The sequence below is a fragment of the Pavona decussata genome, unplaced genomic scaffold, assembly GCF_977016875.1.
Source record: "Pavona decussata unplaced genomic scaffold, jaPavDecu1.1 SCAFFOLD_237, whole genome shotgun sequence".
Lineage (NCBI taxonomy): Eukaryota > Metazoa > Cnidaria > Anthozoa > Scleractinia > Agariciidae > Pavona > Pavona decussata.
The window spans coordinates 1,457,800-1,472,121 of NW_028145642.1; the positions used below are offsets into that span (position 1 = coordinate 1,457,800).

Genomic DNA, 14,322 nt, shown 5'->3' on the forward strand with positions numbered 1-14,322 from the left:
TTTTTCCCCATCAGTACCAGTTCCTTTGCATGATAGCAACCAAAGACATACGAAATCAAGGAATCCCCTGTTGTCAGTATATAGACGAACACCATTAGGGGCAGCTGAGGCTCCAGTCTGAGCAGTCTGTTGCTGTTTCTTTTAGGCCGGGTGATTTGACTGGCAGCAGCTAACAATGTAGCAGTTTGCATTTTAACCTCACTGGGATACTTCCTGTAGTGAATGTACTGAGACTGTGTGACAAATGTCATGCCTGTGGACTTCTCAATTTTATTTTGTTTTGTTACTAAGTGATTTAAGTTGCGTTGTCAACTCAGAATCACATGATTAAGCTGGTTCCGCTGCACGTGTGAATCTAGCTTTTCAATCAATTAGTTTTTGTACATCTTGGATCTATCAGGACGTATTAAAACATTGGGTACAAACTTTGTGCGTCTTCAGTGTTACAGGGAGTTAGGGCAACTAAAAGATTCCCCACACTGAAAGGTGGCGACCCTGCCAGGACATTCTAGGAGTCATTGGCCTACAATGTACAGGATTGCAAGGTTATTTCATCATAAATAAAAAACAACAACGAGCAGAAAATTACTTTAGAGGAGGATCAAACAGCATCTGTTGGACTTAAAATATGACACAAACAAAGGAACAGTTCAGATCTACCTAACTGAGGTGCACCTTGAACTGACCTAGCCAGTAGAGGCCGAAGGCAAAGTGCTAGGAGAGATGACACGGAGCAAGGCGGGGATGGAGACGCCAAACAGTGATGATAACGACCCTAACCGAAATGAATCAAACAACCTGACAAAAAGGCGTCTGTCTGCCTTTGAAGTGTCTTGAATTGTTTAGAGAAGGAGATTCAAAGTGTTTCAGAACTTCAGGCGATTCTTAGTGGACAAAAAAGTGAAGGAAAAACTGACTTGGCTGAATTTATTGTGAATAGAGTGCCACATGTAGTCTCCAATATCCTGAAGACTGACTGTGACATGGAGCATGTGAACGTTGTAAAAGAGCAGAATGCTGCTGGTAGAAGTGGCAGAAGGGGATAGTGTAGACGGATGCGATGGCCAGTGGCGACCTTGTGCCAAGGAGATCTTAGAAATCAATGGTATTGATGTGGAGCTTTTTTGCACTGCTGTAAAGAAGTTATTGTTGCGCGGCTGAGGTAAATCAGAAATTGGGAAATCGTTTCTATTAAATCCCCTGAGAGTCATCTACTGCACTTTCTGCAATCCACCAACAGGTACGTTTGCTTGGGTGGGCATTGAAAATGCGGAATGTATCCTCTTAAAAGACCCATTATTCTACAGACATCTGTTTGCAAAGAGACACTCCGATCTTTGCCACAAGGAAAGGCCCCCTAACCTATGTCAAGGACGGAGTAATTAATCAACAAGAAACGGATATATGTCCTCAAGGTGGAGAATTTTGAAGCTGCATGATCAAGTTCCGCCCAAGGAGCAGTGGGAAATACCACCCTGCCAAAAGTGCTTTTCTAAGCTTGTTGTGGGTCACCCTTAGAAACTGCGGAGGCACAAAGAATGAATTTAGCTGTTAAATTGTTATTATTGAAATGTTTTGTTGTTTTGCAACGGTTCACATAACATGGATAAAATATATTGTTCCTTTTCTTTTATTGGGCATGTGAACCGTCTAGAATCACTTAAAATAATGTAAACCACTTAAAGCGAACTTTCCAAATGTAATACCTTCGAATATGTCAAGTAAAGCCCTGCCAGTTACGTCACGTACACTACAATTTCATCCATGACCATGCACGTTCACTCACAAAGCCAAAAGGTCTTTTGTATTTGCTGTTATTTCTTTATTTTTGTTTGGCATGATTTTTTGGTTCGTTTGTTTGTTTTTCATTTTTTTTTTCTTTTTCTGGTTATTTTTGGTTCATCACCCCCCCCCCCCCCCCCTAACAAAAAGATGCCACTTCCACAGAGGCGAAAGAAAAAAGTGAATAAGAGAAAGGCTGGAAATGAGTACGAAAAATTCAGTGTACTCTACGTGTATATGATTAGATTTAGTGAACCCGCTTTTTCTAGGGAGGTACTTTTCCAAAATTTGCCATGCCTTTTCCGTTGGTTCATTACAATATAATAATATAATCCACTCTGTTGCATAAGATGGAAAACATGTTTACAATTAGAAGAGTAGTTTAAATGTCACGCACATTTCCAATGCTGTATCGTAGTGTCACGAAACCAATGCCAAATATTTAGAAAGTAACAAACATTACAAAGAGTATGCTAAGTAATAAACAAAAGCAGTTGTAAACAGTTTAGCGAAATAGCTTGAAATAAAATGATCATTATTCATTTTTACCGCCTTTCTTGCTTATTATTGAATCCATTCTTTTGTTCATACTTTTGATAATTTTATCAATTACAGCCTCATCCATACTCAATATTGTCTCTCTAACGTGTTTAAAAAAGTCCGGAAAACTTTCCCAAGTTACGTTGTTTGCGATGGGGTCCTTTGTCAAGCGATCTTTTACAAGCTTAAATAATGGTCTCAATTGGATTTATGTCTGGGCTCCTTGGAGGGATGGAAAGTAGTTCAGCTCCCAATGCTAGCCAGGAGCAACGTGCCAAAGTGCTGTTTAGGCTCGGATCTCCATCTTGAATTCAAAGCTTGGAGCTCCCTTTGTTTGCTTTTTCAAACATGTTGCCAAATTCTCTTTTGACAAGGTCTTTGAAGTAGTGCTAGTGCCCGTCCAATTTGTCATATTGTTCACAAAGGACTACTCCTTCTTGATAACTGATCATTTGGTTGAAAACTTCTGACCAATAACGAGTCATTTGTGACGTAATCATTTCACTCTAATGTGCATGACGGCCCTTTCCGTGGAAAAGTGTTGACGCTGAGTATACCGCACATTTTCTAGTTGAAATGAATATGCTTAAAATTCCTATCTTTCTTAAAAGCATCAAATGCAGACAATCATGGACAAAAGTTGTTGAGACAACTGAAAATTACCAACCTTTTTTCCTTAGGTGTAAATTCTCCTCTCTCCAATCGTGAAAGATAGCTTCCCCTTCCCCCTTTTTCACTGTTGGAAACAAATAAACATCCAGGAAGCGTTTTGCAACATTGTTTGAGGGGGAGGGGGTGACTACAGATGAAAAAGGTTTTTTCAGTTCAAAAGCGTTAGTTTTGGTAAATTGTCTCAACACTTTTGTCCATGATTGTAGTTCTGGGCTGTGTCATTTCTTGCATTCTCATTGTTTTATTCTTTTTTTTTTCTCAGCTCTCACTAGCACCATCTCAAAGTGTTCAGAATCTGGGTCTGGCAGTTGCTTGTCCACAGTGTTCCTACCCACACAATCAGCTGTTCAGAGAAACAAAGTGATCTATTTATTTATTAATGTCTGCCTCTCCCCTCAATCAAATTCGTTTCTCGGTGTGGAAGGACAAAACCAGGAAGACTTGGGTCCACTATGTTGGATGCCCTCGTCGGAGGTTGAAAGGCCCATTTCCCGGTGGCTGGCTCTGTTAGTTACAAAAATCATGTTGTGCTCACTTGGAATTATGGTCCAGCAAAACGATGTGCTCAAACAGAACTGCTCCTTTGATGCCCCATGATCTGAATGATTTGAGATCACAAATCCGTTTTTGGATTCTCCCAAAAAAATGCACCCCACGAGAGTTGGTCGTGCCAATGAGGGATGCAAGCAACATATGGTGTCATTATGTCCTAAAGAGTCCTGCCAGAACACTAACTGTAGATTCAATCATCAAAAGCATTCAACCTTTCTTCACCTAAAGAATGATGGATCAGACAGAGCAGAAGTTCCAGTTTGACAAGTCGACACTAGTTCCAGTAACACTGAAAACGAAGGATGATCTCTGCAAGCATAAAATTGCTTTAATTTGTTGAAATAGTGGAAGGCCTGTGTAGCATAAGTGGAGCCGGAGTGTCGGCAACAGGGTTAGCAATTGTTGTAGTCAAAGTAAGAGCCAGAGCAAAGGATAAAATGGTTGAAACTAACGCTTGACTAACGCTTGCAGTGATAAACTGACAGACCGTCTTGAGGCGACTGGTAAAAGAAAAACATTATCATTAACCACAATGGACACTGAGAATGTGTCAAGTCATAGCTTGGTAGTCAGTGCTGGTGGTCTGTGATTTACTTGAAAGTAATGCTGTTGAATAACTGAACGTGTCTTCAAGATCAAAGCTGCCAGCCACTGATGTCCATCTGCAAAGTGATGTACATAGATGGAGGTATTTGGAGGGAATCAACTTACCGTGATCTATGCTGAAATTCACCTGCTGATAGGCAAGAACAAGTAAATGGAATCATAGAGCAAAGTGACAATCATGTATTATTCTAGCAAGTGACACAGGCATACTTGGAAAAAAAGAATTCGGAGTGCTCCTATCAAGAGTCGAACCTAAGACCTTCCCATTACTAGTTCAGATGCTCTACCACTGAGCTACGGGAGACTCGTGGGAGCTAAGGCCATTAAACTAGTTTCATGGGACAAATATCCTGCATACTGCTAAGATTTGAATGCCGAACGTGTGGTATATGAGATAAATGTGATGGTATATTTCAAGCCTGGTGAGAGAATGAGAATGACGTATTATTCTAGGAAGTGACACAGGCATACTCAAAAAAACCAAATCTGGATTTCTTTTCCGATTATGCCTGTGTCACTTTCTAGAGTACATCATTCTCATTCATTCACCAGGCTTGAAATATACCATCACATTTATTTCATATAGCGCAAATTGTATCCATTCACAATGTCACAAGAAGACAGGAAATTAATGAAGATGATGGAAAGTCTTCCACCCAGATATATACCAAGCTGTGGTTTGGTTTGCTGATGGTGAAATTAGTCACAGAAATGCTCCAAAATAACCCATCCTTACAACAAGGTGCACAGAAGTGTGCAAGCTCTTAAATTTTGTCTCAAAACATTTAACACTGCTTCGCCTAAAATAGACAATAAACGAACCATTTTATGACTTAAACCCTCATGCTCAAACCTGTGCATGCTATTGTTTATTGACGGTGCATTTTAACCCCAGAACGTTATTAACAATTTACAAGGCAACACTTTACTTATCCTTTATTTTGCATAAAGATAATTATCACTGCTGCGTCTAAAACCTAACATGATGAACATATACGACTCAAACTTAGAGACACCTAAGCAGACACCTCATATCAAACTGTTTGCAACATAACCTGGTGTTGATAGCTAAATAGCTAATGTTACCTTGAATGGTTTGTGTGCAAGTCTTCACTTGTAAACCCCATCTGGAGTGCAAATCGTGTGGCTACAAAAATAAACCAAATTACTTGAGTGTTATAACCTTTAGATAAACGCAAATGTCACTATGAAAAATGATCTTATGTTCTTCATTTGCTACTATAAAACCTGACTGTGAGACTAAACACATTGATTATTTACCAAGTGGATGTGATAGCAAGCAACGTGGTAACTGAACTAGTAGGTAAGGTTAATGGAATTAAATTAACAGTGGTGGCGATTGAATTTGGCCATAGCTAAACAACCTTGCCCTTAGACCTTTGCCAATAAATGAATAAAACAAACTACTGAAAACAACAACAACAACAAAAAACAAAACAAACAAAAAAAAAAAACGGAAATGGGAGAAGAATGAACATGCTGGCCATTTTCCTCGTTTATGTTTGAAAAGCGATTTTGAGAAACATTTCAACAAGAAAATTAACGATAATAAAATGACGTTTCGACGACTTCATATCGTCATTGTCAAATGAGTAAAAATGGAAATAACGGAAACGCATATTTATAGGTATTGAAAGTGAGAAAATAAATTAGCATGAAAGCATTCAGGTAAAGAGTTTCGCGCGAATGGAATCCGCTTGCGTGTTCAGTTTCGGTCTTTTGTTCTTGATCCACAGCATTTCGTAGACCAAACATTCAAATTTGTCACGGCATTTCTTTATGACCTTAAAGTTCTTAATTAAGTTGTTAGGTGTTAAACCATGCGCGTCCCTGAGGTGTTTTCCGATCACAGAGTGTTTATGCTCCTCAACGCGTTGATGTAGGTGGCGGCAAGTGTACCCAATATAATTTGTATCACACAACTCACATGTGAATTCGTATACTACACTTTGCTGATTGATCAGGGGAGGCTTTTCTTCTGTGACTCTCAGATGATCAGCGATCTTTTTGCTCGTGAACACCGGCTGTAGTTCTTGATTAATTTTAGTTCCGAGGTCGCCAAGTTGCCTGCGAACCACGTCCGCCGATTTCTGATCTTTAAATGGCAACGTAATCCAAACAGGGCGGTCAGAAGGTGTTTGAACTGGGTCTATAGGATGCTGGAGGCGATTGATAGCTGAGTCGATGAGTTTTTCGGGATATTTTAATTTCAAAAATATCCCTTTTAAACCGAAACTGAACACGCAAGCGGATTCCATTCGCGCGAAACTCTTTACCTAAATGCTTTCATGCTAATTTATTTTCTCACTTTCAATACCTATAAATATGCGTTTCCGTTATTTCCATTTTTACTCATTTGACAATGACGATATGAAGTCGTCGAAACGTCATTTTATTATCGTTAATTTTCTTGTTGAAATGTTTCTCAAAATCGTTTCTCATCAGAAGTTTAAAACGATGCAACGAGCTTGACTTGTTCAGGCGACTTGAAAAGTTAAGCATCAAACAAATCAAGTGCGATGGAGCCATTGAATTCCTCCGTCTTTGCCAAAGTTTCGGTCTCACACCTACGTTTGCCAAGATCGACGAGACGAAGTCTAAAAAGTGGACACAATCCTCCGAACAATTTGCCGGTAATGTCATCGTGGAAGAGCTTCGTCACAAATCACAGCAGAACAACATCCTTAAGAAAGAGATCAGTGAAATCTACAGCGAAATTCGTCAGAAATGTTCCACTTTCCGCTTCTTGTGTATCCTGAAGACGATCGCGATGCTACGCAAGCAAGCCTATCAGAAAATGGAAGATGACCACTCATCAAAAATTGCCCGGCTACTCTACAGGGATGTGGACGTAGATGAACACATTCAGAACATTTCTTCTTTCAATCTTTCGTTCTTTGACAAACTTGTTCTCTGTCGCGGTCTGCAATTTTCCATTCCTGAACCTCGCATTTCTACCATCGATATCCAGGCAACATTTGAGAAAGCTTTTTGGAAATTTGAACCCATGCTTTCCGAGGACAAAAAAGAGCTAGCCACAGCGACCCTGCGTTCAATGGCTCTGAATTACATCAAGAGAAAAGGCCCTAAACCACCGAAGCCTCTTGTACGATCAATCCAAAAGCTGAAGAAACGAGATGACATAGTGATTACCAAGCCAGATAAGGGCTCAGGCGTTGTCGTTATGGACAAGTTGGAGTACATTCGATTGTTGAGTGAGGCATCTATCAACGATCTGACAAAATTCCGACCCGTTAGCCAACAAAAGCCAACCACAAGAGGAAGACCACCTAAATATTATCATCCGCTTCTGGCAAAAGAAAAACATCTTGAATCAGTCGTGCGTAAAATTCTGCTGAAAGAGATGGCAGACTCTGTCTGTAAGAAGGGATCTCGCCTGGCCCACTTATATGGCCTTCCCAAAACGCACAAAACAACACTCGCAATGCGGCCGATCCTCTCAGCAACTGGAACGTACAACTATGCGCTCGCGAAATGGCTAGATGAAAAGCTGAAACCTTTGTCGACTAACGAGTATACAATCTCTGATGTTTTCAATTTTGCCGAAGAATTCAAACACCTCAAACTCGACGGAAATGTTTTTCTTGTCTCCTATGATGTCACCGCTCTCTTCACAAATGTTCCTCTGGACGAAACCATCCATATTCTAGCCGATAAAGCCTTCAAAGATAATTGGTTCAACAAGACCTACAACATGAACATCAGCAAAGACGACCTGATCGAGCTGCTAAGTGTTGCCACAAAAAACCAACTATTTCAATTCAATGGAAACTTGTACGAACAGGTCGATGGGGTCGCGATGGGATCACCATTAGGTCCACTTATGGCAAACGCGTTCATGTGTTCAGTTGAAGATAAACTAGCAAGTGAGAACAAGCTTCCGAGCTTCTACAAGAGATACGTGGACGACACGCTGGCTCTGGTACGCGACCTCTCCGATGCCACCGATTTGCTTACATGTCTTAACGAAGCCCATCCCTCCATTCAATTTACGATGGAAGTAGCAACCAACGATCGATTACCATTCATTGGCTTGGAAATCATCAAAACCGACGGCAGCCTTGAAACCTGTGTTTACAGAAAGCAAACAAATAAAGGGCTCCTCCTACATTACCAAAGCCATGTTGACAGCCGGTATAAACGGTCACTTCTAAGAACAATGCTAGACCGCGCAAAACGCTTATCGTCTACACAAGACTTCCTTTGGCAGGAATGCAAGACCTTAAAAGGGATATTTTTGAAATTAAAATATCCCGAAAAACTCATCGACTCAGCTATCAATCGCCTCCAGCATCCTATAGACCCAGTTCAAACACCTTCTGACCGCCCTGTTCGGATTACGTTGCCATTTAAAGATCAGAAATCGGCGGACGTGGTTCGCAGGCAACTTGGCGACCTCGGAACTAAAATTAATCAAGAACTACAGCCGGTGTTCACGAGCAAAAAGATCGCTGATCATCTGAGAGTCACAGAAGAAAAGCCTCCCCTGATCAATCAGCAAAGTGTAGTATACGAATTCACATGTGAGTTGTGTGATACAAATTATATTGGGTACACTTGCCGCCACCTACATCAACGCGTTGAGGAGCATAAACACTCTGTGATCGGAAAACACCTCAGGGACGCGCATGGTTTAACACCTAACAACTTAATTAAGAACTTTAAGGTCATAAAGAAATGCCGTGACAAATTTGAATGTTTGGTCTACGAAATGCTGTGGATCAAGAACAAAAGACCGAAACTGAACACGCAAGCGGATTCCATTCGCGCGAAACTCTTTACCTGAATGCTTTCATGCTAATTTATTTTCTCACTTTCAATACCTATAAATATGCGTTTCCGTTATTTCCATATTTACTCATTTGACAATGACGATATGAAGTCGTCGAAACGTCATTTTATTATCGTTAATTTTCTTGTTGATATGTTTGAAAAGTGGGCAAAAAAATGAACTGAAATTCAATTAACCCTTCACTACTGGAGTGGCCAAAAGCGACCAAACAATGCACTGTTATTCCCAAAGCGACCAAAAGCAGCCTAGGAGACAAATACCCCTTGCATCCCTGTGAGTCAAGATTTGTTGTATGTTATTGTTCTACTGTTAGGGAAGAGAATTAACCAATCAAATTCTGCCAACTGTGCATAACTTTGATGAGCGTAATTACTACACTTATGGGCGATTTGCAGATTTTGCAAAATAAGGCAGCAAAAGTTATCCTTGATTTGACTGCCTATGCCTCATCCACCGATGCACTCAAGTCACTTGGCTGGCCAACATTGTCCCAACGCTGCCTTGTAAACAGATACATGATCACTTTTAAGTATATTCATGGACTCGTAGATTATAACTTTAATATTCTTAAGAACAGTGACATCCATTCCTATAATATGCGGAGAAAGAATGATTTCTGTCTTCCACGTGTACAAACAAACTACGGAAAAGAGACTCCTTTACCAGAGTATTAAGGAATGGAACCTTTTAGAACAGTCTTTCAAAGACATAAATTCTTCTTTAATTTTTAAGCAACGTATCAAAGAGCGTGTTTTTAGCTAGTTTTTAATTCTTATTTCTAATTTTTATTTCTTATTGCTGTCTTTGTATATTCTTCTTTTAAATAATTGTAATTTTTAAATCACTTGTAAGTTTTCAAAACATAACATAGTTTGTTTTTTTTCTCTCAATCTACAGGGCCCCACTGAATATCACTTTCGTGATGTGGGCTCCCTGTATAAAGATTGTTATTATTATTATAATTGGGGTATACAGCCAAACAAATATCGCTCTACCATTATATGCTTGTCAACATGGCGACCGATTTGAGAGATTCAACTATAGAAGAAGTTCAAAGTGACTGTGAGATCTCTGGTGAAGAAATCAACGAAGATTTCAAAGAAATTGATGACCGTGAACAATCCGATATTGATATGGGAGGGCTTAAGAACTCAAGCGAAAATGAAAGTGAAGACGAAAGCTCCGAAGACAAAAGAGACGATGAAGGGATTGCGTGGTCTCAAGATCTTTGAGGCTTGATCTTCCAGGAATTTAGCACACCAGGTATCAAAGTTGAAGTACCAAATGAGCCAAAGAGCAACCGATATGCCCGGGACAAATTGACAAACAAACCAGCACAGCCCGAACAGTGGAAAGAAATCACAACAGAAGAACCGACGGGATATTTTGGTCTTTGCATTATCATGGGCATAAACAGCCTTCCAAGAATTGCCATGAACTGAATCTGAATCGGTTATTGGCAACACAGGAATACAGAATATGATGACCTAAACAAGGTTTAAAGCTATCAGCCAATTCCTTCATTTAACTGATTTTACACACAAACCACAGCAAAGAGATGCAAATTACCATCGCTTGTTCAAAGTTTGTGCAATTTTGTTGAGGGTTCATGAAAACATTCAAGCCGCCCATGAGCCCTCCAAAAATCTTTCTGTTGATGAAGGGATGATTGTATTCAAAGAAAGATAATCATTCAGACAGCATATGCCTGCCAAGCCAACAAAATATGGCATCAAAGTGTGGCTGGCTGCAGACTCAGCCAATGGATGTGGCAAACTTCTCTGTTTACCTTGGGAGAAACAAAGGTCCTGCAAACAGCCTTGGTTTTGGTTTTGTCACAAGCATGGCTCCTCCATTTTTTAACAAACACAGACATTTATTTTGACAACTTTTTCATGGGCACCGCTCTCATGGATTACGCTTTGGCTCACAACATTTACGCATGTGGAACAGTTTGGGTCAACAGAAAGGGCTTACCGCCATGTGCAAAAAAGAAACTCAAACAAGGAGAGATGGTCCAGGCCCAACGTGGGCACTTGCTCTTCACTAAATGGCATGACAACCGAGATGTTTCATTCGTGTCTACAAATATCTTGTCAACTGCACCAACAGGACCTGTGCAACGCAAGAAGAACAGCCGCTAAAGTACAACTAAAAGACATCTGGTTGTGGACATGTACACAGCGAACATGGGAGGAGTAGATCATGCTGACCAGCTTCATTTCTTTTTTTACAGGTTGGCAGTGCCAAAAGTGGTATAGATAAATTTTCTGGTTTCTGTTCAACTTATCTGTTTGTAATGCTTTTGTTCTGTCCCATGTTTATTGTGGACAAGGTAGAAAGAGATCAATGCTTGACTTTTGCCTTCAACTAGCTAAACAGTTGATCAGTGGCTTCTCGAAACGAAAGCAAAAGCGACGTTCACTTAAGTCCGCAAGTGATTCCATTGTCAGTTTAGTGATCAAATTTATCTTGAAGTATTTTAATGTAATATATGTTGAAATGAAGACACAAACAGGGTATTTTCTTGCATTTATTGCTTACTTTTCTTTGAACCAATCGTGACATCAAATGTTAATGGCGGCAAATTTGAAATTTTTTGGCAACATATTTTCACGTAGTATTTTTATGTATCTATTTCCATTTAATCGTAATTATATCGGCGATATAAGCATTCAAAGTTTGTATCGGTGTCTTTTCTTAACCATAACATCCCCTCATAATCTACTGAGCATGTTTTGGTTTTAAGTGAATTCCTTGGTAGTATCTAGAGTCTAATTAGTAATTCAGTAACAAGGGGCTTGAAGCCTCATTAGCATATAGTAGTGAAAGGGTTAACTGAAAAAAAAAAAAACTCAAGAAAGTGGGTCCTAAAACAAGATCCTCAGTAGACTCTACAAACAAACTTTCCCAATTAATGGATGAAAGGATGCTTGAAGCATTGTGCGACACAGACAATACCAATTTTAAGAAAATCAATCCATTTTTACCCCAGTTGACATTATAGCTATTAAGAGACATTAATGGCAGTGAGATTCCATTTGCTGCAAGTCCTAGCAATTGCTGCCTTCACTTAAGGATAACTGTAGTACAGTCTTGATGATTCTTAGAGTAAACTATCTTGAGTTATTAGCTGTATTTTTGACCTTGAAGGCTCTGTGTGGGGACTGTGAAAACTCTCACATCCAGATCCAATGTGACAACACCACAGCAGTCTGCTACATTAACAACATGGGTGGATCAAAATCCCCCAACTGTGACTGGGTCACCAGACAAATATGGGTACACTGTGTCAAACACAGCATCTGGTTAAGTGCCACACACTTACCTGGTTGTGAGAACATTGAAGCTGACACAGAGTCTCTACAATTTAATGACCGCACAGAATGGATACTAGACCCAGGCATATATGGTTCTATAGTATCAATATTTGTCACCCCAACCATTGATTTCTTTGCTTCCAGATTAAATAAACAATGCCCAGTCTACGCATCCTGGAGGCCTGACCCTGTTGCAACAATTGTAGATGCATTCTCAGCTAATTGGGAAAATTATTTCTTTTATGCATTCCCCCCCTTTTAGCATGATTGGGAAATGTCTGGAGAAAATTCAAACAAACAAGACGGAGGGAATCCTGATTATACCTTTCTGGACAAGCCAAAGCTGGTATCCCAAGCTACTGCGACTGTTAGTGGACCACCCACTGTTGATACACCACAGAGAGAAACTGCTAACACTGCCGGGATGCAATCAACTTCATCCGCTACGGAAAAAGCTGAACCTGTTAGCCTGTCATTTATGCGGCGACTCAGGATTTTCAGAAAAAGCAACCAACATTATCCTCCAGTCCTGGCGCCAGTCATCTCAGAAGCAATATGATGGACATATCAGAAAATGGCTCAGTTTCTGTTCTCAAAGACAAGTTGATCCAACTTGTCCCAGTGTAGAAGTGGCAGCTGAATTTCTTACAACTTTGTATGAAAGCGACTTGAGCTACAGCAGTATAAATTCAGCAAGAAGTGCACTCTCTGCAATTTTAGACAAACCTGATTCAGCTCAGCCAAAATTTGGGGAGCATCCTGATGTCAAATGCTTAATGAAAGGTATCTTCCAAAACAGGCCCCCCACTGCCTCGTTACAGTAAAACATGGGATGTTAATTTGGTTCTCCAGTTCATTGGCTCCATGAATGCCTTCGAAGATCTCTCTTGAGAGATTTAACATTAAAGTTAGTCATGCTTGTAGTCCTGACTACAGCTCAGAGAAGCCAGTCCATTCATCTTCTAGACATTAGGGATATGGTCAAAGAAGAAACGAGTTACACTTTTTTACTTGACAATAACATTAAGCAGAGCAAACCAGGGACAATGTCCTCAGAGTTAGTTGTTAAGTTGTCTGCCTATCCACATGAGGAAAAACTTTGTGTTGTGAGCACATGTTCAGTTTATTTAGAAAGGACTAACCCACTCCGTGGGAATGAGACTCACCTGTTTATAACTCATCAGAAGCCAAACAAAAGAGCAGGCAGGGACACCATCAGACGATGGATCCAGCAAATAATGACAAGGGCAGGCATTGACATTTCAGATTACAAATAGTGTTAGGTCAGCTGCCGGCTCTAAAGCTAAAGCAAACAATGCTTCGCTCCAGGAGATTATGAAAACTGCAGGCTGGAGCTCAGCTGCTACTTTTGCAAGGTTTTATGATAAAGAGATTGACACAGGCTCATCCTTTGCTACAAGTATTCTGAGTTGAAAATAAATAAGGTTTACCTGTCACAATTCGTGTGCTATCAGTTGCTTTGAAATCTCACATGACTTCGTAGTGCACATGATGATGAGGCAGAATCAAAAATTAAACGAGACTTACCTGAAGTTGAAGTTTGATTGGGATTCTGCCGAGTCATCAGTAGCACAAGAAGTCACGCCCAGTCCCTGTACAACCATATACCCACCCTAGCTTCTTGTGCTACTGGGGTACCTGATAAGCACACTCTTGGCTTTAAAGACTGATCACTTGGGCAAAAAGTGCTTTCTCACGTGACTTCTTGTGCTACTGATGACTCGGCAGAATCCCAATCAAACTTCAACTTCAGGTAAGTCTCGTTTAATTTTTGAATAATCCTCAAGTATGAAGGTACTGTAGAATATTCATGCTTTAATACTGAACACCAGTTGCTGGATCAGTAGATATTGACATGTTTTACAAATACACCCATTCTTCAAAAACATGAACAAAGGTCAAGGTACAGTTGCATCTTCACGGTGAACAAACCATCCATAAGACAATGGTCATTTCCAAAATGCACTTTGATCCTATACACACTGCAATATGTAC

General features: G+C 40.1%; 2 protein-coding genes and 1 pseudogene across 2 annotated transcripts in view; 2 read left to right on the forward strand and 1 right to left on the reverse strand.

The window, feature by feature from the left end:
• Nucleotides 1–14,322, reverse strand: part of LOC146457826 (N(4)-(Beta-N-acetylglucosaminyl)-L-asparaginase-like) — a 41,099-nt gene that overhangs the window by 10,758 nt on the left and 16,019 nt on the right. Inside the window, exon 5 of the mRNA XM_085091574.1 lies at nt 5,239–5,299. Within this exon, the coding sequence (XP_084947700.1) occupies nt 5,239–5,299 (61 nt within the window). The remainder of the gene's footprint in view (nt 1–5,238; nt 5,300–14,322) is intronic.
• On the forward strand, nt 7,208–9,062 carry LOC146457827 (uncharacterized). The gene has a single exon (XM_085091573.1). It carries the CDS (start codon nt 7,229–7,231, stop codon nt 8,978–8,980), a length of 1,752 nt encoding a protein of 583 aa, XP_084947699.1. The 5' UTR covers nt 7,208–7,228; the 3' UTR covers nt 8,981–9,062.
• On the forward strand, nt 12,446–13,860 carry LOC146457828 (uncharacterized; annotated as a pseudogene).